The sequence below is a fragment of the Mobula hypostoma genome, chromosome 11 (assembly GCF_963921235.1).
Source record: "Mobula hypostoma chromosome 11, sMobHyp1.1, whole genome shotgun sequence".
Classification (NCBI taxonomy): Eukaryota; Metazoa; Chordata; class Chondrichthyes; order Myliobatiformes; family Myliobatidae; genus Mobula; species Mobula hypostoma.
Window position 1 is genome coordinate 103,091,141 of NC_086107.1, and position 24,320 is coordinate 103,115,460.

General features: G+C 43.2%; 1 protein-coding gene across 1 annotated transcript in view; it reads left to right on the forward strand.

The window, feature by feature from the left end:
* aco2 (aconitase 2, mitochondrial) overlaps positions 1–23,384 on the forward strand; it is an 85,778-nt gene extending 62,394 nt beyond the window's left edge. Inside the window, exons 12-18 of the mRNA XM_063062737.1 lie at positions 731–842; positions 3,590–3,712; positions 8,239–8,394; positions 10,867–11,058; positions 12,312–12,444; positions 16,052–16,173; positions 19,617–23,384. Coding sequence (XP_062918807.1) covers positions 731–842; positions 3,590–3,712; positions 8,239–8,394; positions 10,867–11,058; positions 12,312–12,444; positions 16,052–16,173; positions 19,617–19,751 — 973 coding nt within the window. The 3' untranslated portion in view covers positions 19,752–23,384. The remainder of the gene's footprint in view (positions 1–730; positions 843–3,589; positions 3,713–8,238; positions 8,395–10,866; positions 11,059–12,311; positions 12,445–16,051; positions 16,174–19,616) is intronic.
* Positions 23,385–24,320: the final 936 nt, after the last annotated feature.

Here is a 24,320-nt window from a genome sequence, read left to right on the forward strand (position 1 = left end):
TGGGGTGGGGTGTCCTTTATCACTTCGGCTGTTTTCCTGAGGCAACACGAGTCAGTGGAGGAGAGGCTGGTTTGTGTGATGGACTGGACTATGTTCACAACTTTCTGCAGTATGGGGCAGAGCAGTTGCCATAGCAAGCTGTGATGAATCCAGATAGGATACACTTGTAAAAACTGGTGAAGGTTATTGGGGAAATGCTAAATTTCCTTAACCTTTCTTGGCCATATTGTCTGTTGTTAGACCAGGACAAATTGTTGCTGTTATTTACCCCTAGGAACTTGAAGTTCTTAGCCATCTGCATCTCAGCACCATTGATACAGACAAGGGTGTGTACTCCACCCCACTTCCTGAAGTGAATGACATTGAAAGAAAGATTATTGAAGTATGTCCTCCATGCAGTATGTGTTATTGTTGCTCTGCTCTGTCAATCACCAGAGACAATCTTGCACATCACTTTAATGTCCGTCTGGAAGGTGCAATGAAACTGAAGCTCGAAAAGGGTGAGAGTTGGTTTCCCTTATTTTTGACAGGATTGTGTTGGCATGGGCACTTAGTTTGAATTGGTACTATAGCAAGTCATAGTTAAGCCCAAAATATAAACAGAAACTGTTGGAAATGTTCAGTAGGTCATGAGTGCTTCCAGCATATTATTTCAGATCTTTGGTATTTTCAGTATCTTTGCTTTCGAGTGTTAATTATTTCTATATTTTTGTTTTTGTTTCCAATCAAGGCGGGACGTTAAGAAAGGTGAAAAGAACACGATTGTGACCTCCTACAACAGGAACTTCACTGGGCGCAATGATGCCAACCCTGCTACCCATGCCTTTGTCACATCACCTGAGGTAAAGTCCATAGAACACAACTTTCTGTTTCATTTAATGTTCAAACAAGCCCAGAGTCGGGCTTAATATCACTGGCACATGTCGGAAAATTTGTTGTTATGCGGCAACAGTACATTGCAATACATAATAAAAACCGTAAATTACAGTAAGAAGTGCCGCATTCCTTGCACGTCTTGAAAACATAGGGAGAGAGTGCAGTTAATCCCGTCAGTCGAAGGCTATATGTATCAGGATGTATGTGTATGGTATAGTGCAGAAGTCTTCGGCACACGTATATATAGGCTAGAGTGCCTAAGACTTCTGCACAGTACTGGATATTATGTCTTTCCAGTTACCAAATAACACTTAATGCGACTGAGCTAATACAAAGCTAAGTACTCTTACCTGGGTTTCCCAACCACCTTCCTACTTTAACCAATATACTGTACTGTTGGGTGGCAGGGTGGAGATGCATCACTACCAATGGAGGTGTAAGGCGCTCCTTCCCTCCGCTAGCTTGCAGGTAACCCTTGGGCAAGGTGTAGTACCTGCTTAGTCCCTCCCTCACACCCCTGATCAGGGTCGTGTGAAGCCATGGGAGCAGGGGGTGGATGGGCGTATGAGCGGCTGGTGCACATCGCGAGTTCTGGTTATGCGACTGTTGATGCCAGGCAATCTCTGAAGAGGATTGATAATGGCTGGGGTCACCTATCCTGTAAAGACACTGCCTGGAAGAAGGAAATGGCAAACCACTTCGGTAGAAAAATTTGCTGAGAACAATCATGGTCATGGAAAGTCTGTGATCACCCATGTCAAACAACACAGCACATGATGATGATGATGATGGTACAGTACTGTGCAAAAGTCTTTGGCACCCTAGTTTATATATGTGTATCGGGATGTAGCAGCTTTGTACTGACAATGCCACATAACATAAAACCATGATATAGGAGCAGAATTAGGCCATTTGGCCCTTTGAGTCTGTTCTGCCATTTCATCGTGGCTGATTCATTTTCCCTCTCAGCCCCAATCTCCTGCCTTCTCCCCATATCCTTTCAGGTCTTGACCAATCAAGAATCTATCAACCTCTGCCTTAAAGACTTGGCCTCCACAGCCACCTGTGGCAATAAATTCCACCGAGTCACCACTCTCTGACTAAGGAAATTCCTCCTCATCTCTGTTCTAAAAGGATGCCCCTCTATTCTGAGGCATCCTGTCCACATCCACCCTACTGAGGCCTTGCAACATTCAAAGGGTTTCAATTAGATCACCCCTCATTCTTCTGAATTCCAGTGAATACAGGCCCAGAGCCATCAAATGCTCATGCCCAGAAGTGAGCTCATGAATGGGGAAAGACTACAGTGACTCTGACTCCCACCCAGAATCAGAGCACCAGTACGGAGCTGGATGCACAGAACCTGTGTTGTCTAGAGTGACTCCCATGTGCCTGACGTCTGATTGAAAGCAACTTGGGCTCAATCATCTAGTCACGTTCACTTAAATTAAAACAAGGAGAAGGTCATGCATGGTATTGATTGGTGAATAACACACCTCTCCTCGGTCCATCAAATCAGAGAAAGCTGCTCACCTTCTGTCTCTGTGAGACCTTTACAAGCAGAAGCTCACTTGTAGCATTGTGAAGCAGATCCAAAAGCTAACACAAATCATCTGGTTGAAATGATGGAAGCTGATTTTGTAATTCTCAAATTGAAGTGAAACAAACGTTTCATGTCCCAGGCACATTACAAACAGTTATGTCTTCTTTGGCTGCTTCTGTGGAGGGGAATAAATGGTCCATATTCCGGGCCGAGACTCTTCGTCAGGTTTGTCACAGTTCCTCCAGCAATTTGTGAGAGTTGCAGCAGTCAATAATGTTTTAGCTTGCGAACCGTTAAGAACTGGGTCTAGTTAACTGGACAACAGCTACTTTATTAGTTATCTCATAATTTGATTGCAGAATTAATTAGATGTGAGCCCTTTTCAAGGTTAACAGTGACAAGGAATTGGTGAGGTGGGAATGTAAGCTTAGGGTTGAAAGGCAGCACAAGTCATGTACTTCAACAAAACCACATCTGAATCTCTGACTAATGAGTTGCTGGGCCTTGCATTGTAATTACACTGAGTTTCTAACGGATGCATAAGATAGCTTCCGTGCCCTGAAATGGGGTGATGGGGAGGGGGAGATAGGCAGGAGTATGTTGTACCCACGGATGCGAAGGTGGCATGAACAGCATTTTCTTGGATTGTTATTTGCAGCCGTGTAAAGGGGGTCATGTTGACAAAAATCTCAAAGCTTTACCTGACAAAAAAAAATGTACTCTCAAGTGCTAGTAATGTGCTGATAAAGGACGGTGTAAATAGATTGATTACCAGAGTGATTATTAAATCTCACGGTACAAATTGCAAGAGGAACTCAGCAGGTCAGGATGCATCTGTGGAGGAGAATAGCGGGTTAACTTTTCAGGTTGAGAACCTTCAGCCGAAAAGTTCAACTCTATTGCTGCTCATAGATGCTACTGACCTGTGAGTTCCTTCAGCACTTTGTGTGTGTGTTACTCTGGATTTCCAGCTTTGAGAGAATCTCTTGTGTTTCATTAACTCTCACTTCTTTTCCTCCGCGTAGATGCTGAGCAGTGTGTTTCATGTTTACTGCCACGTTACTCTTGTCCGGCTGATTAGGACTGATACTCCGAGTAGCATCAGAACTGGTGAAACGCTGAGGGCAGTGCAGTAGCTACAGCCTGGTGATTGTGCTTTTCTCTTCTCAGGTCGTTACAGCCCTATCCATTGCTGGCACCTTGAAATTTGACCCCGAGCGCGACTCGCTGGTTGGAGCTGACGGGAAGGAGTTTAAATTGAAGGCACCGAACGCCGATGAGCTGCCTGCCAAGGTACATAACACCATTTCTGGGCAGTCTAGGAAGCTATAGGGTGAATTTGTTTATAATTTGGTTCCTCCCAACTTCAGATTGTTTGGCCTGTGGGAAGGTCACAAGATGCTCATAATCCCATCCCAAATTTTTAAAACTAAATCACTACAATAACATTGGTGCAAGAGCTGACCTTTGGCTTCACCTCAGTTCTAGTCCTCTGATGTCTACTGATCCCAGCCTTGAATGTATTCAACAACTGAGTGTCCATATCTAAAAATTCACAAGCCTGTATGATAAATTTCTCATCAGACCTAAATGGCTGAACATTTGCCCTGAGAATCTAGACTCTTCAGTCAAGGATATCATGATCTCAACACCTATAGTGCTCCCTCCAATCAATTTGTTTCCATCTTTATTAGTGTCTGTCACGGTTACTCAAACAACCAACACCTTTTTTTTTAAACTGCCACTGACATTTAAGGCAGCAATGAAGGGTCTCCATCTCTGGCTGGGTTCAGGGCTTCCTTCGTCATGTCAGCAGCTTTCTCTCAGTTTTCACTACTGTCAGTCATGCAAGTCCCAGGTAGAGACTCGCACTCAGATATAGAAAGATTCTTCATTGCTGTTTCCGTAACAGTTTTGTTTTACCAGTCAGGGTTGTCAGTCCTGAGCTAAACCCCCAAACCTGGAGAACCAATGGACCACTCTTAGTCTGGCCACTACCCTTTGACCTGTTTGGCATGGGTGATCCTACCAGGAGCCAAAGCATAAAGCCCTGACCCCAGCCAACATTGCTCTCCAGGTCATTGAGGTGTGCAAACCTCCAAAAAACCACAACAAGGTTGTCCTCTTGGAGCTCTGATCTAATCCAATAAGGAAATTGAAGCATATATTTGATTCTTTATTAAACAACTGGCAAAACAAACAATCTTGAGGCGATGAAACTAAAACTAGTGATACAACCAAATAAACATTCTTAGCGTATGAAACATACTGAAGCTTTCTTCAATGTAGTTAAACACAATTAAATTATTTTAAGCAAAGTTAAATGATATTAAGCATAATTAAACAATGTTTAAGCAAAATTAGCAGTCAACACATGCCTTGCTGTCTCTAACTGACTCCAACTAAACTATAACTGAACTACAAGCTAAAGGTAAGGCATGAATACGTAACTAAACTCCTTGTTTTTACCACCCATGTCATAATAATGGTGCAACACAGAAAACAATGAAGATAGAAAACAGATACATGGCTCCTACAGTATCTGTCATATTGCTCAGCTGAATACTGCTCATCTGTCATTACTATGGAGAATGGTAGGGAGTTCAGGGACGAAAGCAGTGATGTCCTGAAACACATCAACATTGTATAAAGGAGATGTCTGAGGTTTTTGGTAGCTCTTTCCATAGACATACCACCCTTTGCATTAAAAAGTTGCCCCTCAAGTTCCTATTAAATTTTTACCCCCTCACCTTAAACCTATGTCCTCTAATTTTTGATTCTCTAACTGTGGGGGAGAAGCACTGAATGCATTCACCCTATCTATGTAAGAGCATCTCTCAATCTCCGATGTTCCAAGGTATAAGGTCTGAGCCTGTCCAAACACTCCCAGTAAACTCAGTCCCTCAACATCCTCGTAAATCTTTTCAGCATTCTTTCCAGTTTAATAACATTTTCCTATAGCAGGGTGGGTGATCAAAACTGAATATAATACTACAAGTATGGCCTCAGCAATATTTTGTACAACTACACCTTGATCTTCCAACTTTTATACTCAGTGTTCTGACTGAGGACCAGTGTGCCAAACACTTTCTTCTCAGCCTCATCTACCTGGTGCTTCATTTTAGGCTACTTGAACTCTGTTCTAAAGCACTCTCCAGCTTACTGTGAAAGGCCTACTTTGATCTCGCTTTCCAAAGTGCAACACCGCACACTTGGCTAAACTAAACTCCACTTGCCATTCCTCAGCCCCTTACTTGGCAGAAAGCCAAACTTATCTAATCCACTTTTTGCTTGTGTGCTTCCATTTCTGGATACTATTTCTGATACTGGGGGTTTCCAACTGGGAGAAGTGGACAAAAAATAATGAATGGAATTTAATTCCGATAAGTGAGAAGTGAGGCAGTTTAGGAAGTTTAACCAGTGCAGGAGTTGCACAGTAAATGCAAGGTAGTGAGTAAGATCATAAAGACCATAGGAACAGAATTAGGCCATTTGGCCCATCGAGTCTGCTCCACCATTTCATCAAGTCTGATCCATTTCCCTCTCAGCCCCAACCTCCTGCCTTCTCACCGTAACTCTTCATGTCCTGACTAATCAAGAATTTAAGGTGGGGAGTTATATGAGAGGCAGGGTTTGAGGGTCGGCACAACAATGTGGGCTGAAGGGCCTGTACTGTGCTGTACTATTCAATGTTCTATGTATATCAACCTGTGCCTTAAATATACCCAGTGACTTGGCTTCCACAGTCGCCTGTGGCAACGAATTCCACAAATTCACCACTATCTGGCTAAAGAAACTCCTCCTCATCTCCATTCTAAATTGGCATCCTTCTATCCTGAGGCTATGCCCTCTGGTCTTAGACTCTCCCACCGTAGGAAACATCCTCTCCACATCCATTCTGTCAGGGCCTTTCAACATTCGATATGTTTCAGTGAGATCCCCGCCCCCCATTCTTCTGAATTCCAGTGAGTACAGGCCCAGAGCCATTGAACGCTCCTTATATGATCAGCCTTTCAATCTCAGAATCATTTTCGTGAACCTCCTTTGAACCATCTCCAATGACAGCATATCCTTTCTCAGATAAGGAGCCCAAAACCCCTAACAAGTGAGACCTCACCAGTGCCTTATAAAGCCTCAAGATGGCATCCTTGCTTTTATATTCTAGTCCTCTCGAAATGAATTCTAACATTGCATTTGCCGTCCTCACCACCAACTCAATCTGCAATTAACCTTTAGGGAATCCTTCAAGAGGACTTCCAAACCCCTTCTCCCACAACAGCACAGACAGTATTGTAGAACAGGGAGACTCGGGGTTACAAGTACAGAGTTAGAAAAGAGTAGGAAATCTCCTCTGATTGGCTACTCACTTCCCACTGCTGTCCACAGTCTCTTGATGAATGGGCACAGCATGGCTCTCTGCAGCAGAGGAAAGCAGCATGTACCTCGAAGCTCCCTGAAGCTCGCTATTTAACCACAGATGGTATGGCTGACTGACTGGAGTGGAGGCCAGTGTCTCCCTGGTGCCTGCATGCCTGATAGGATTATAATTAGTCATAGAAGCATCAACACCATCCATGTTCCCTCCTTAAGCAAAGCATCTATAACGTGTTTGAGTGGTTGTTATACCTTCAGTGGTGGCAGCTCCCTAGTATGGAAACAGGTTCTTCAGCCCATCAAGTCCTTGCCAGCCCCAGCCACCCATTTACATTAATCCCATTATTTGATTCTCCCTACATTCTGATCAAATACTGTTATGTTTTGTATCTTCCAATTAGTTTAAAGGAAGACACAGGAGTCCGAAAAGTGAGTCTAACTTTGTGTTTTACTTTAAGCGAGGTGCACATATATCACATGGTAGCATGATCATGTGTGCAGTTCACGTATTTAAACAGTAATGAATTATTGAAACAGACAAGAATGCTTAATCAAACAATATATTTACAAGATTACTCAAATATTACTGAAATATTAAATAAACAACTACCACCACCCTCCCCTTCCTGCCTGCTACAAGTTCTACCCCTCATCTTCACATCAAGGGAATCTACAGTGGCCAATTAACTACCAACCCGCACATCTTTGGGATGTGGGGAGAAACTGGACCGTGTGGAGGAAACTTGTTTGCAGGAAGAGCATGCAAGTTCCACACAGCTGGTACCAGAAGTCAGCACTGAACTTGGTCTCTAATGTGCCATTATTCCAGCCAATGGCCAGCTTCTTTAAGGGGAATTATTAGTGGGGCGTGATGGGGAGAGAGGAGGATGTAGAATGTTGAGAGGTCACTGTTAATACCTTTTTAAAAATTTTTAAATACAATCAAGAGGAGAATGATCTCAAACATATATATCAGTAACAATACAAACTGAGATTAAGATAGACATTGTCAAAATCATAGATATTGTTAAAACTAGTATAAAATATATAATAAAAAATGAAAATAACAATTCTCCTCTTAATCAGTTTATGAAGAGAAAAGGAAAAACATTGAGTTTTAAATGAAGAGAAAAAAAAGTCACTACACTATGTGTATATATATATATATATATATATATATATGAAAAAAAGGGACTGGGCAGTCCATTTTGAGAATATGACCAAAAAAAAAGAAAGACTTTCTGATAAAATCTAAAACTTCGAAAAAAAAAGATTGAAAAAGTAATAAATCAAACTAAATGAAAATATCGGATAAAAGGTCGCCAGATTTGCTCAAATTTAAAGGATGTATCAAATGTCTGATTTCTTATTTTCTCTAAAGTTAAATAGGACATAATGGAGGAGAGCCAATAAAAGACCATTAATACCTTATTTCTGTCCTGAAGGACTTTGATCCAGGCCAGGATACGTATCAGCACCCACCAAAAGACTCCAAGGGCATTGAAGTAAATGTCAGCCCAAAGAGCCAGCGGTTACAGCTGTTGTCACCGTTTGATCAGTGGAACAAGAAAGACTTGGTGGACATGCGCATATTGATTAAGGTGAGTTATGGATGTGATGCAAGTCCTACTCTACTGTAGGAGACTGTGACCGGCCGTCCTGATCCAAAGGCCGATTATTGCTGCGTTAATTGGTCTCGTCAAGAAGACTTCTGCAGCACTTTATGTGAGCTTTCCAATACTGGTTGTCCCTCTCGCTGGGCAGGTTTTTACTTACACAGTGAGTATAGTTGAGATCAGATTATGAGAACGCTCAGTCCTCTTTTATTGTCACTTAGAAATGCATACATGCATTAAGAAATGATACAATGTTTCTCCGGAGTGATATCACAGAAAACAGGACAAACCAAAGACTAACACTGACGGAACCACATAATTATAACATATAGTTACAGCAGTGCAAAGCAATACCATAATTTGATGAAGAACAAACCACAGGCACGGTAAAAAAAGTCTCATAGTCCCCGAGTCGATCGACTCCCGAGTCCCCGATAGCAGGCGGCAAAAGGGAGAAACTCCCTGCCATAAACCTCCAGGCACTGTCAACTTGCAGATGCCTTGGAAGCAGCCGACCACAGCTGACACTTGAGTCCGTCCGTCTGAAAAGTTCAAGCCTCCGACCAGCCCCTCCGATACAGCCTCCCGAGCGCCATCCTCTGCCGAGCGCCTTCGACATAGCCCCGGCTGCTGAAACAAGCAAAGCTGGGGATTCAGGGCCTTCTGCTCCAGAGATTCCGGTTATCACACAGTAGCAGTGGCACTGAAGCGGGCATTTCAGAAGTTTTCCAGATGTTCCTCCATACTCTCACGTCCATCTCCATCAAATCAGAATTGTGCACGGTCCCCTACTTGACAGATAACAGATATCATCACCGGAGAGGCCGCGCGCGCTGCCATCTTCTCCTCCTCCGCATTCTTTGTGCCGTCAGTCCAACACATTTTCCAACAAAGTATCAATGTTACTCATGTTTCCTCCGTAAACAAAGCACCCATGATGTGTTTGAGACCCTGCTACACAGAGAAAGGTGCTAGGCTGTGGTCACTGCCCACACCACCCCCACGAATACACCAAAACTTTTGCATGGCTGCACCAAGCTTCATTGTGTCGATTACATCTAACGCCTCCTCCCTCAGCAACAGAACACCTCGTCCACTTCTTTCACTACCATTGACTTTTCTCCCTTTTTTCCTGCCATAAGGTCTTGCTTTGCACATCCTTATTTTTTCCTTGCTGTCTTGTATCATTTATAAACTGTTTTTTGAATCTACGTGCCTGTGATGCTGTTGTAAGCAAGTTTTTCATTGTTCTTGTACCTCATCATGCTGGTGCATATAGCAATCAACTCAATTCGATTTGACTTGACTTGGCCCTCTGATCTTAAATTATGCAGCACAACTTTTATTGAAGGCAGTTACATTGGTTCAGACCTCTTTGGTCACTGTGCACGGTATAGTAAGTCTTAACAGCTGCACAGATTGTTTATCAGAATTAAGTTTAATATCACCGGCATATGTTGTGAAATTTGTTAACTTTGCAGCAGCAGTACAATGCAATATGTGATAAATATAGGGAAAAAACTGAATTACAGTATTTACTGTAAAAAGTTAAATAAACTGTGTAAAAAAAATAGAAATAATAAGTAGTGAGGTAATGTTCATGGGTTCAATGTCCATTCAGAAATCGGACGGCAGAGGGGAAGAAGCTGTTCCTGAACCATTGACAGTGTGTCTTAAGGCTTCTGTATCTCCCTCCTGATGGTAACAATGAGAACAGGGCGTGCCCCGGGTGGTGGGGGCTCTTAATGATTGACGCTGCCTTTTTGAGGCATCGGTCCTTGAAGATGCCCTGGAAACGACGAAGCCTAGTGCTCACGATGGAGCTGACTGAGTTTACAACTCTGTACAGCTTTTTCCGATCCTGTGCTGTGGCCCCTCCGTACCAGACAGTGATGCAACCAGTTAGAATGCTCTTCATGGTACATCTGTAGAAATATGCAAGTGTTTTATGATATATTTATACCAGTTTGCTTATTGTGTATGATTCTCCTGTCATTGTGTCTCTGGTCTGGAACCTTCCTGGTGGAAGGGAAGTCACTGGACCTTGCACAGTTTAAGTTTCCCTAATGAAATTTTCGGACCAAACTGAATTCTTAAAACACAGATCCATCAATCGATGCTAACTGAGTTCAAGTTTCAGAAGGACATGCCATTAGAGCTGTAGACTGTGAAGAGAATAAATAGCTTATTTGGTGCATATGATCAATCAGTTCTAAATTTTCAATAAAAGCAGACCAAATAAGTTGCCTCTCTGTATCTGGGAATGAAGGGGACATTTTGAAATCAAAGAAATATACTTCTGCCCCAGAATTCTTGCCCTCAATAGTGAAAATTGGATCCTTGACCTCTGATTGGAAACCTACTGCTCAGTATCTCTGGCTTTTAACTATTGAATCTTGGACTTGTTGCACGATTTGTTTTCCCCCAATCGTAACTCTTGTTTTCCATGTGCTTTAGGTGAAAGGGAAATGTACCACTGATCACATATCTGCTGCTGGGCCTTGGCTGAAGTTCCGTGGCCACCTTGATAATATTTCCAATAACCTGCTAATCGGAGCAATTAACATCGAGAATAACAAAGCAAATGAGGTTAAAAACCACCTCAACAACAAATATGGACCTGTGCCTGACACAGCACGTGCTTACAAGGTGGGAGAATCTTTGTCATTGATGGGTTAGAGGGGTTGAATGGATTTGGCTGCTTTCTTTGTGCAGAGTGGGCAACAATCAGACACTTTGCATTGAGCTAGGGTCCTAAAGAGCCAAGAGAAATGTGATCGGGGAGCCAAAGTGCAGGGGCAGCCACAGTAACTCCCTGTCAGCAATGTACAACCTGGGCAAGAAACTAACTGCTGGAGGAACTCAGCAGACCAGACAGCATCTGTGGAGGGAAATGGACATTTTAGGTTGAGACCCTTCATCCAACTCGGCACCTGTGGGGGAGAAGGAGAGGCGATGTTTCGGACGTTGCTTCATGCTCCAGATTCCAATGTCTGCGGTCCCTCGTGTCTTTGATGAACATCTAGGCTCGTATGGCATCCAGCCGAGGGAAAGGGCAGCATTTCATCCCAGCAAGTGCCTCCAAGCAAGTGGATGGTGCAGCAAAGGGAATGGAATTTGGGGTGCGTTTAATTTTGGATCTCCAGGATAGATCTGGAATTGTCAGTATTATCTTCAGCACATTTCAAAATTGACCACTTCAACCAGCCAAGCTGGAACTTTGCTGAAAAAGAAAATTGGCTTTTTAAGTCCTTTTGCTGATGAGTTTCAGAATTTTGTTTTTATATTTAAGACTTTTGCCTTTTGTAATCATAAAATTTTATAATGGGGTGGAAAGTTAGCATAGCGGTTAGGGCAGCTGCTTTACAGCGCCTGTGATCACCGAATGGGGTTCAATTCCTGCCCCTGTCTATAAGGAGTTTGTCTGTTCTCCCTGTGACCATGTGGATTTCCTCCAGGAGCTCCCCGTTTCTTCCCACATTCCAAATGTGTATGGTTAGGATGGGGTTAGTAAGTTGTGGGCATGATATATTGGCACCAGAAATGGGGCAATATTTATAGACTGCCCCCTGCACAATACTCCAATTGTGTTGGTCGTTGATGCAAAATGATGCATTTCACTGTGTTTCAATGTTAACGTGACAAATAAAGCTGATCTTTATATTCCCAACGCTGATCCAACAACCAGAAAACAAGCGAGCATGCCACAAAAATCATGTTTCTGTTCTCTGGAATAGTTTTCTAACTATTTGGATGTTGCCAAGGGGAGTAAAGTGGGAGATTTAATCAAATAACGGTTACGTGATGGATCATCAAGAAATGTGTTCACTCGGAGGTGACCAGCTTAGTTTATTCCCCAGGAAAAGAGCAAAGCATGAAGTTGTTCTTCCCTTTCCTCCCAGGAACAAGGTATTAACTGGGTGGTGATTGGTGATGAGAATTACGGCGAGGGTTCCAGCCGTGAGCACGCAGCCCTCGAGCCTCGGCACCTGGGAGGCCGTGCCATCATCGTCAAGAGCTTTGCTCGAATCCACGGTAGGTGTCCGTCATGGAGATTGAAGTCCCCCTTCATAGGTGCAGCCTAACCATTGCAAAATCCCTCTCAGTTTAGAAAGAGCTGGCGGAGAAGAAAGCTGGAACCACGGTAGGCCTACACATTATGGAATTGCCCAAATAGAACAGCACCTGAGGCCATTCTGCCTGTCATCTCTGCTGGTTCTCTGTAGAAGAGCACCTACCTTGACTTTTCCCCCATAGCTCTGCAAATTCCCCTCTGTCAAATATTTGCCCAGCTCCTTCCAGAATTTTCCATTTGAATCAATCTCACATTACTACTGCTGGCAAGCTATTCTACTTGCTGTGTTTATTTATCACTATATATATGAAAAAAAAAGGTTTTCTTCATGTCATTTCTGATTAAATCGCCAAGCAACTTAATTCTGTAATTCCTGGTTCTTGCCCATTCCACCCGTGGGTACAGCTTTTCTCTACCTGTTCTGACTGTGTCCGTCAGGATTTTAATTAATTTCACATCAGAAGTGTGTTGAATCCCTTCTTTCCAAGGAGGACAACCCCATTTTCTCCAGCCAATCCCCATAATGTCTCCTCAGCATGGCAATAATTTGAGTACATCTCTTTCACCCATTCTAACGTTATAACAGCTTTCCTAAAGTGTGTGGCAGCCGGGCCAAGATAGAATAGCTGGAGGAACTCAGCGGGTCAGGCAGCATCTGCGGAGGGAAATGGACAGTCAGCGTTTCCAGTCAAGTTCTTCCAGCATTTGTGTGTTGCTCCAGATCCTGGCGTCTCCAGTCTCTGTGTCTCCAGGATGCAATTCTCCAGTTGCAGCTGAACTATTACATTACGCTGACTCATTGGGATTTCCTTGCTCTTGTGCACCGTGCTTTTTAGAAAGTGTCTCCAGCCACTGTGTCCCCAGCACTTTTGACGCACGTTTAGAACAGAACAGCACAGAAACAAGCCCTCTGGTCCATGCCAAACTGGTATTCTTCCTAATCCTATTGACCCACACCTGGACCATAGCTCTCGGTACACCTCCCATCTGTGTTCTTATGCAATCTGTGTTGCAAACACCGCTTCCATTGCTGCTCATTCCACATTCACACCACTCTCTGAGTGAAGAAGTTCATGTCCATTGATCTCTTAGAATTATGACCTCTAATTCATATTGTATTCTCTTATTCTTCCTACCTAAATGTAACTCTTCACTTTAACACCAGCCTGGCCATGTCTCATGGGTGACTCCTGTCATCTCCTTGCTGTTTCAAGTCTTGTGTCTTGTGTCATCTGTAGATATGCAAATGGTACGCATGAAAGGTGACAAGAAATGCTAGGGAGATTACGGCTGGGGCTTCTGGAATTTTCGTTTTTACTTTTCTCACTATCTTGTGTTGCATTCCATGTGGGTCAGGTCATTTATCCACTTTAGTGGCTGCCATTCTTTCTAGTACTCCCTTGTTGCCAATTTTGACTGCATCACGCTTCGCTGAGATCCCAGCTAGCTGCTCGTTCAGATTCTATCAATCACTTGAATTGTTTAGTTAATCAGGTGACCCAAACAAGCCTTGATGATGAAAGGATTTAGTCAAAGGGAGCAGGCCATTTGCCCCGCATCACCCCTGCCACGATGCCCATCTAGGCTAGTCCTATTTGCCTGCCTTTGGCTCATATCCCTCAGAAACAGAGGAGTATGGGCCAAATGTGGGCAAATGGGATTTGTTAGGCTAGGTGAAGAAAAGCTGTTTCTTTTAGCGTGGAGTCCAAATCAGAAGGACTTAGAAATGTTACATGGAGTTAGGGCGTAGGATGGCACAGTGGCTCAGCTGGTAGAGCTGCTGTGGCATGGTGCCAGAAACCTGGGTTTGACCATAAGACATTCGAGCAGAATTAGGCCATCCAGCCCATCGAGTCTGCTCTGCCATTCCACCATGGCTGATTTATTATCCTTCTCAACCCCATACTCCTGCACTCTCCCCCATAACCTTTGACACCCTGACTCACCAAGAACCTAGCAACCTCCACTTTCAAAGTTCAAAGTAAAACTTACTATCAGAGTACATACATGTCACCACATACAACCCTGAGATTCTTTTTCCTGTTGTTATACTTAGCAAATCTATAGAACAGTAACTGTAAACAGGACCAATGAACAACAAACACTGCAAATGCAAATGTAAATAAATAGCAATAGATAACGTGAGCATGAAATCACAAGGTAAAGAGTCCTTAAAGTGAGACCATTGGTTGATCCTGGCTTTGGTGCTGTCTGTATGTTCTCCATGTGACCACGTGGTTTCCTCCCATGTCCCAGATGTGCGGGTTAGGAGGTTATTTGGCCACTGTAAATTGCCCATGGTGGTAATTTACTATTTATTAAATGTGGTAATTTACATGTGAGCAGTGGAGTCTGCGGGGAGTTGACGCGAATGTGGGGGAAATGAAAAGGATTTTTTGTGGGATTAGTGTTTACTGGTTTATTGCTGTCATATATACCAGGTATATTGAAAAGCTTGCCTTGTATACTGTTCATCAGATCAAATCATTACATGGTGTATTGAGGTAGAACAAGGTAAAACATTAGCAATGCAGAATAGAGTGTAAAAACTACAGAGAGAGGGCAGTGCAGGGTCATAGTGAAGTCAAGAGTCCATCTTATTGTACTAGGGAATCATTCAATAGTCGTATAACAACAGGGTAGAAACTGTCCTTGAGCCTGGTGATACATGCCTTTGATGTTTTGTAGCTTCTGTCCAATGAGAATGTCCAGGGTGTGTGGGGTCTTTGATTATGCTGGCTGCTTTGCTGAGGCATTGAACGGAGACCATGAGGAGAGGCTGATTCCTGTGATGTGCTGAGGTGTGACCACAACTGTGCATTTTCCTGGGGTCACGTGTAGGGCAGACACAGCCCAACACAAAACAAAAACCATCCTCCCCTTCGTGAACTCTGTCTACATTTCTCGCTGCCTCAGTAAATCACCCAATCAAATCAAGGACCCCCCCCCCAAAGAACCACTGCACCGAAAAAGAAAATGTAAATCATAAAGTGTAAAATCATAATGAGGTAGACCGTGAGGTCAAGAATCCATCTTGTCGTACAAGAGGTGCGTTCAAGTCTATAACACCGGGATAGAATCTGTCTGAGCCTGATAGTACATGCTTTCATGCTTTTGTAATTTCTGCCCAAGAGGAGAAGAGACAATATAAAGGTGTAGATTGGTGTTTGATGGTCAGCATGGAGGTGATGGGCTGAAGGGTCAGTTTCTGTGCAGTGTGAGATCAAGCCTACCGCACAATACGTAAGTGAAGGGAAAAGTGCTGGTTGAGACGAGCTGAAACTTGCTCCTCTTTTACCGAGCTGTTGCACCAAAGAGAATTTCATTCTTCGTAGAGGAAAAATGATCAAAGTTCAAAGTAAAATTGTTATCAAAGTACGTATATATCACCATATACATCCCTGAGATTTATCTCCTTGCGGGCATACTCAATAAATCCATAGTAGAATGATAGCCATAATAGATCTAATGAAAGACAGCACCAACTTGGCTTTCAGCCACTGTGCAAAAGACAACAAACTGTGTAAATACTAAAAAAGAAATAATAATAGATTTTCTTCTTTGCAGAAACCAATCTGAAGAAACAAGGTCTGCTGCCTCTGACCTTCTCCAATCCCAGTGATTATGACAAGGTGCAGCCGGATGATAAAGTCTCCATCATTGGGCTGAATGAATTTGCACCTGGAAAGGTATTCTTGCTTGGTGTTGACTCTGTGCTTTTCTTCATAAAAACCCAGTTCCAATTCCCCAGCTTCTGCTGTTCCCACTTAAATGAAAGTACCTTGCCAGTAGCGTTTTCCCAACTAGTGATTTTCACAAGCCTTAATATAATTGTCCTGCAAGATCAGATGTGAGGAGTCAAGTCAAGCTTATTGTCATTTAACTATGTACATGTGTATCTATAATGTATAGGGAAATGAGACAACATTTCTTCGAATCAGGGTGTAAACATAGAAACATTGAAAACCTGCAACACAATACAGGCCCTTCGGCCCACAAAGCTGTATTGAACATGTCCTTACCTTAGAAATTACCTTGGGTTACCCATAGCCCTCGATTTTTCTAAGCTCCATGTACCCATCCAGGAGTCTCTTAAAAGACCCTATTGTATCCACCTCCACCACCGTCACTGGCAGCCCATTCCACACACACACAATTTTCTGCTTTAAAAAAACTTACCCATGACATCTCCTCTGTACCTACTTCCAAGCACCTTAAAACTGTGCCCTCTCGTGTTAGCCACTTCAGCCCTGGGAAAAAACCTCTGATTATTCACACGATCAGTGCCTCTCATCATCTTATACACCTCTATCAGGTCACCTCTCATCCTCCGTCGCTCCAAGGAGAAAAGGCTGAGTTCACTCAACCTATTCTCATAAGGCATGCTCCCCAATCCAGGCAACATCCTTGTAAATTTCCTCTGCACCCTTTGTGTAGTTTCCACATCCTTCCTGTAGTGAGGCGACCAAAACTGAGCACAGTACTCCAAGTGGGGTCTGACCAGGGTCCTATATAGCTGCAACATTACCTCTTGGCTCCTAAACTCAATCCCATGATTGATGCACTGTATGCCTTCTTAAACCACAGAGTCAAGCTGCAGAACAGCTTTGAGTGTCCTAGGGACTCGGACTCTAAGATCTCTCTGACCCTCCACACTGCTAAGAGTCTTACCGTTAAAGCACAGTAGTACACATAATACACAATAATTTATGAAGGTAAGGATAACATCTACAAATGAATCACACTAAAGTGCATTAATATTAAATATGGTAAGATACAGAACAGATTAACCAGTGGCACTTCAAATATGATGTGTCCAGGGGTTCAGAAGCCTAATGGCCTGGGGGAAGAAACTTTCTCATTCTAACCGTCAATGTAGCGCTCCGGATAAATGCCTCTATGGATGGATGGTGGGGAGACCCTTATGATCCTCTTAGCTGTTCTCACAGTCCTTTGTAGGGGCTTCTGGTCCAATGCTCAACTGCTCCCATACCAGATAGAGATGCAACTTGTCAGGATGCTCTCAATGGTGCTCCTGAAGATTTTGATTTTGGGGTGGGGGGGGGGCCTTACTTGCTTCAATCTTCTTAAGAATTGGAGGCACTGCTGTGCCTTCTTCAGGGAGGAGATGCTAAGGAACCAGTTGAAGTCATCCATGATGTGAACTCCCAGGAACTTGGTGCACTTAACTCTGTGTATGGGGGAGCCATGTAATCGCAGAGGGGGATAGTTCATCTGCACCTTCCTTAAGTCCGCAATGATTTCCTTTGTCTTCTCCACGTTCGGGCTTAGGTTGTTCTTTTCACACCAGTCCACCAGTGGCAAAACTGAACTGAATTCGTATTCAAATGTTCCCTCTGCTGTGTGTACAGCCTGAGCAGTTTCTTCACTTGCTAGTTCCTAGTTGGTGAGAAATGTTTTTGGATTTCAAGGATACATGTCCTGTTGATTTACAGACCAGATGAAGGGTCTTGACCCAAAACATCAACTGTCCATTTCCTTCCATGTTACCTCAAAGTTCAAAGTAAATTTATTATCAAGATATGTATATGTTGCTATATACATACAGTACTGTGCAGAAGTCTTAGGCAAGGTAAATGTGATTCCAAACAATTGATCATTACAGAAAGTCTCTCCAGTGCTGCCTCTCCTCTTCCCCCTGCCCCACCTTCCCCATCCGAGATTCCACTCTCAGTCCACAACAGAGACCCATATCAGAATCAGGTTTATCATCACTCGCATATGTCATGATTTTTTTTTTTGCTGCAATAGCAGCAGTATAGTGCAATAGATAAAATTACTACTGTACAGTCCAAAAGTCTGAGGCACTCCAGATATATACATATACACACCACACACACACACACACACACACTTTTTGACCAGTACTGTACCTTGAGATTAATTTCCTTGCATTCACAGTAAAGCAAAGAAATACAATAAAATCAATGAAAAACGACACACAGAGACTGACAAACATACTGAGAATGTCAGTTCCTCTAGCATCGCGTGTGCTGCTCCGGATTCTAGCATCTGCAGTCTCTTGTGTCTCCATGGATACACGCTGTCTGATTTGGGTTTTGTTGGTACGTAGCTTTTACCTAACAAGGTCTAACTACTGGTGGTTGTGATACCTGAGCAATGATCCCCCTTTCTCACTGTCACTGGCAAACAAGCTGTCCTCCCAGTTAAGTTCAGAAATAATAAGTGTTACAGGCTACCAGATATCCTGCTGTCTGTCAAAGGAAATCCTGGTCCAGAAGAGGGATTGTACAGTACCCATTTTTCACTTAATCCATGCATATTAATATTAGACTTAAAAGTCCACCTCTTTGTTTTCACTTGGGAATCATTTCAGCATATATTTCTTATAAATTGAGAAACATAGCCTGAAGGTACAAGATCTGCAGAGGTTCCCCACTTGGGATCCATGGATCCCTCGATTAATAGTAGGGGTCCATGGCATAAAAAAAAGGTTGGTAACCCCTGATCTAGAGGTTGGATTTAAACCCTGGGAAAGGGTATCATTAATTATACCTCTGAAATGGACCACATGGCTTAAATGGTCAATCCCTATCATGAAATCTTCCATACCTAATAATCAGCATAAAATGGAGGTTTCAGCATGGTCCACTCTCTGGTCCTCCTTCTGTCCTTTACCTTTACCACCTGTCACCTCCCAGCTTCTCGCTTCATTTCCACCCACCCACCCACCTTCCCCCTCACCTGGCTTCACCTATTACCTGTCAGCTTTTACTCCTTCCCCACACCCCCCCACCACCTTATCCAGGCTTCTTCCCCCTTCCTTTCCAGTCCTGATGAAGGGTCCCAGCCCAACTATTTATTCCCCTCCATAAATGCTCCCTGACCTGCCGAGCTCCCCCAGCACTTAGTGAGTGTGTTACTCTGGCTTTCCAGCATCTGCAGAATCTCTTGTCGTGATATTGTTGTGTTTCATGAGGATATAGGATATAGGAGGGAGGGGAAAATGAGTGAAGCACGATGATCTTAGGGTACCAATATGTACATTAGCTCCAGTACATGGATCAGATGTTTGATTCTTTTCCTCTGAATTTATTTTCAGTCGTTGGTTCTCATTTCCTTTTTATTCCTTCTCCCTGTGTTCTTTCAGCCTCTCACTTGCATCCTTAAGCATAAGGATGGCAGCCAGGATACGATTCTACTCAACCACAGCTTCAACGAGGGACAGATTGAATGGTTCCAAGCCGGCAGTGCCCTCAACAGAATGAAGCAACTACAAAAATAAGGCGACCGGCTGCAGTGAGGGAAACGGACTGTGTCCAGCACAATTGTACAAACGGAGTCATCCCGCTGCCTCGCCCACTCACTGCTCGTCCTTCAATAACCGTCACTGTGACGCCCAGTAGTGTGCACGCTCCCTTCCGACAATCAACATTTGTCCTGCGCTTGCCATTTGATTTTTTAAAAAAAATAATTTGTTCACTGTCTCCTACCTCGGCATGGTGAATGGAGCCCAATCTCCGTCAGCCTGTTGGTAATAATTTATTTTTTATTTCTGTAAGTTTTGTTTTGTCACCCCTCCACCCCACCCCCAACTCGCCAGTGGAACCAAACCAACCGGATTTGGTTTATTTCGATCTGTGACGTTTCTGTGATGATTCATTTCGATCTGATCTGTCAAGGTGCCGCAAATCAAGTAAAATGTGGTTTTTTGAGGAAAAAAGGCAAGAACAATGCCCCAATAAAATCCAAAAGCTGAAACCTTTACTTGCAAGAGCTTGGTGAATGTCTGCCAGTGCCTGGACCCTGTAACTATGTCTGGTGAATGATTGCCAGTACCTGAGGACCATCAGTTCCAGGAGCATGAGGCCTGATTAAGGATTGGGAATAGCTACTGAAGTTGCTTTATAACACTTAGTAGTCTGTGAGAGTTGGTAAATATTTACCTACCCTAGCAGTCCAGGAGCCTAACACTGGCAAACAGTTATTTGTCTCTATGTCACAAGTTCTCGTTCATTACCAGTTTTAGATACCAGGTGCCAGTTCTACTCGAGGCATTTGTGATGGCCTTAGCCTATTTGGTAACAAAACTCCCGCAGTACTGATGGAAAGGCACTTGTATTTTTGCTCAGCGAGGAAGGAATAGGAATGCACCAACAGCTTGGCTCAAGGAGAGTTGCCCATGGATTCTTGTGATCAATATCTGCCCAGCAACACTTGGCATTGACCTTGCTAGCCAGTCGTGTTCTTCATTTGCTAGATGTGCCAATGTTACGTTTGTACCAAGGGCAGCAACAGTCCATCACTGACCTGCCGAGTTATTGGCGGTCTATGGGGAGAGCCCTTCTAACCCACCCAGCTAGCTGTGGTAATAACCTTGCTAGCCAGTTGTGTGCTCCGGTTGCTTGATGTTGGCTGGTTTGGCTTCGTCTTTGAAACTGAAGGAGAGGTTGTCAGGACCTGCTTTGAAGATGAGTATAATTTATTGCTTTGTTAGGATAGTTTAGCTGTAAACATACTTCAGTGGCTGGTTGGTAAGTTGATGGAGTAGATCCTGAGAGTCAGGATTTATGGACATTTGGAGGGGCAAAATATGATAAGGAATAGTCAGCATGGCTTTGTGAAAGGCAGGTCATGCCTTACGAACCTGATTGAATTTTTTGAGGATGTGACTAAACACATTGATGAAGGAAGAGCAGTAGATGTACTGTATATGGATTTCATCAAGGCATTTGACAAGGTACTCCATGCAAGGTTATTGAGAAAGTAAAGAGGCATGGGATCCAAGGGGACATTACTTTGTGGATCCAGAACTGGCTTGCCCACAGAAGGCAAAGAGTGGTTGTAGACGGGTCATATTCTGCATGGAGGTCAATCACCAGTGGTGTGCCTCAGGGATCTGTTCTGGGACCCCTACTCTTTGTGATTTTTATAAATGACCTGGATGAAGAAGTATCCATTGCATTGAGTTGATGGGCTGAATGGCCTGGTGAGAATTATATGAAAAGTGGCTGCTGGAATAACATGGTCATGTTTGGCAATGTGCAATCTAGTTGGAAGTTTAAGCAGTTTTGAATTTTAATCTTACACCAGTCATTTCTTGAAACAACAGCAGTCTTGGCACTTGTACTCTGTGTTCTGCTTTTAAGCCAACTTTTGCTATTGGCCCTCAAAGGTTATGGTGAGAAGGCGGGGCAGTGGGACTAAATAGGATAAAATGGCGGAGCAGACTCGATGGGCCGAATGGCCTACTTCTGCTCCTTTGTCTCATGGTCTTAAATTCAATGAGCCACCGTTCTGCTTGGCAACCTTTTGTGCAGTTCTTTGTATGGATTTTGGGAATATGCTTGATCAGCTCCCAACTGCTGCATCCCCTTCACCAGCCTTCCGTGTGCCCTCATCAAAATCATAACTCTCTTTGCCCTAGCTCTATCCCTGACTTCTGAATCCAAAATATCCTTGCTTAATGAAATGCCATGCAATGTTGAGTCTTCAGTTGACCACTGCCTTGCTCACTTTTATGGACAGAGTTCCAGGTTTGCTACCCATTAAAATGAAGCAATTCCTGCCAACAACTCTAAACAGTTTATATTGACTGGGTTGGGGTTGGCAACTCCAGGACTTTGCTGTTCCTCAGCCACAGAATGTTTATACATCTCATGTCCCTGTCTCCTCTCATAACTTTCTACTGGTCACTAGTATGTCAGTGAAACAAACTAGCTTAATCTCTGCAATCTGCAGAAAAGGTAGGTCCTATAAAAACATGTACAAATGTCATGAAAACGCTTGTTAACCAGCCATTCTGCAGTTGGCTAACTTACACTGAGGATTACATAAAAAACCAGGAACAGGAGTAGGCCACTCGGCCCTTTCAGTCCATCCTGCCATTCATATAATCATTATTGTGCCCAGACCTCATCTCTAATGGAGTCATTAGTAAGCTTTCATTGTGGATTCTCCAAACCAGTATGAAGATCTCATTATCTTTAATTATGCAGTCTAGGAAAGAACCTAGACTGGTGTAGATCTAGCTTCTCACTGCGTTAGGGTCAGAGGAATATCAAGCCAGTGTTCTATGTCTGATAATTACTCCTCAAATTACAGTATTTCTTAGGGTCACCAACTCCATTTGGAGATTTCATCAGGTTTTTATAGGACCTTTGTACCTCTTAGTCAAACACTTTTCCACTTCACCCAGCATTAATTGACAGACGTTCAAGATAAAGCAGCTACTTTTTTTCTCCCGGATGTTGATAGATCTGACCAGAGTGTTCATTTTTAGTTCCTTAAATCTCTGAGGCTCTGATGCTAACCAACATCAGGGATGGACAGAAGGGCCAGTTACTTGGTTCTTCCAACATACAACAGTGCTTTCAATAATACTAACACCCAAGACCAGAACACAGACAATATCTTTGAATACCTCTAATAACCCTGCCTCCACAACCCTATCGGGTATCGACTGGCCACCATTGCATGTTGGATTTAAATCACCGACCAATGTGTCCTCTTGTTTAAGTTTCTCTCACTCTTGGAAGCATCTTGACATACGTTCAATCCTACTCTCTCAGGATCACCTACATTTCAAAACAAAAATTACCCTTTTCTTCTACAGTGTTAATTAGAATATAGTGTTAATTCTTTTAGTTGCTTGTGATAGGACAACCTTCTCACTCCTCATGAATCTGTTTTGGACGGCCTCCAATATTAGTAAATCCTTTCCTAAATAAGGTGATGAAAACTCTGCACTGTTCTCTGGTTGTGGCCTCACCAATACCCTGTACAATTGTAACATACTTCCCTATTACTAACACTACCATCTTGCATGAAGAGGGATTTATTACGTTGCAGTGTTTGTGTTTATTTTTGGTATAGAGCATTTATTACTTTCAATAGCTCTGAGGTGGTATGTATATAAAACATTGTGGATCACTAAAACTTCATTGTTCTTGCTCTTCCTTATTGCCTGTTAAATAACGCTTGTGTTACTATTGTGTGTAGCAAGCCAAACTGTGATCAAAGAGTCAACGCTCTTGCCTTGTTCAGTAGTATCCCTGTTAACTGACTGGGAAGGTCTGGCCCAAGTCTAGAGCAGATAAACCAGGCTACTGTGGAGCAACAACTTCCAAGAAATAACTCGGGCTGTTCCCTGGCCAGGGATACAGAAGTTCCTGTGTCAATAGTCTGAATACAAATTATTTCTCTGGTATTCTGACTTGCATCCTTCCTATCATCTCAAACACTATCACTTGTTTCTACTTTTTTTAAAGCAAAACCTTTCAAGTAACTCATAACAATCTTGTCAGTGATGTCTCATCAACATGCTGCATTATAAAGTAATACAGCACAGAATCAGGCACCAAGATGCCCGTTTGCCCATATCTCTAAATCTTTCTTATCTAGGTACCCGTCCAAGTGTGCCCTCTAGTTTTTGATTCCCTTTCACTAGGAAAAAGACTGTGTGCATTAAACCTACCTATGCCCCTCATGGTTTTATATTCCTCTATAAGATCATCTTAGGTTCCAATGCTTAAAGTTGTAAAGTCAGAGTCTGCCCAACCTCTGTAACTTGGGCCGTCAAGTCCTGGCAACAATCCTCGTAAATCTTTGCACACTTTGCAGCTCAACTATAACAAGGTACCAAAACTATACCAGATTTGGCCTTGCCAACATCTTGTACAACTGCAACATAATGTGCTAGCTCTTGCACTCAGGGCCCTGACTGATTAAGGCCAATGTGCTGAACACTGCCCTCACTACACTATACAAGGAGTGATTGATAAGTTCGTGGCCTAAGGTAGAAAGAGTCAATTTGGAAAACCTAGCACATTTATTTTTCAGCATAGTCCCCTCC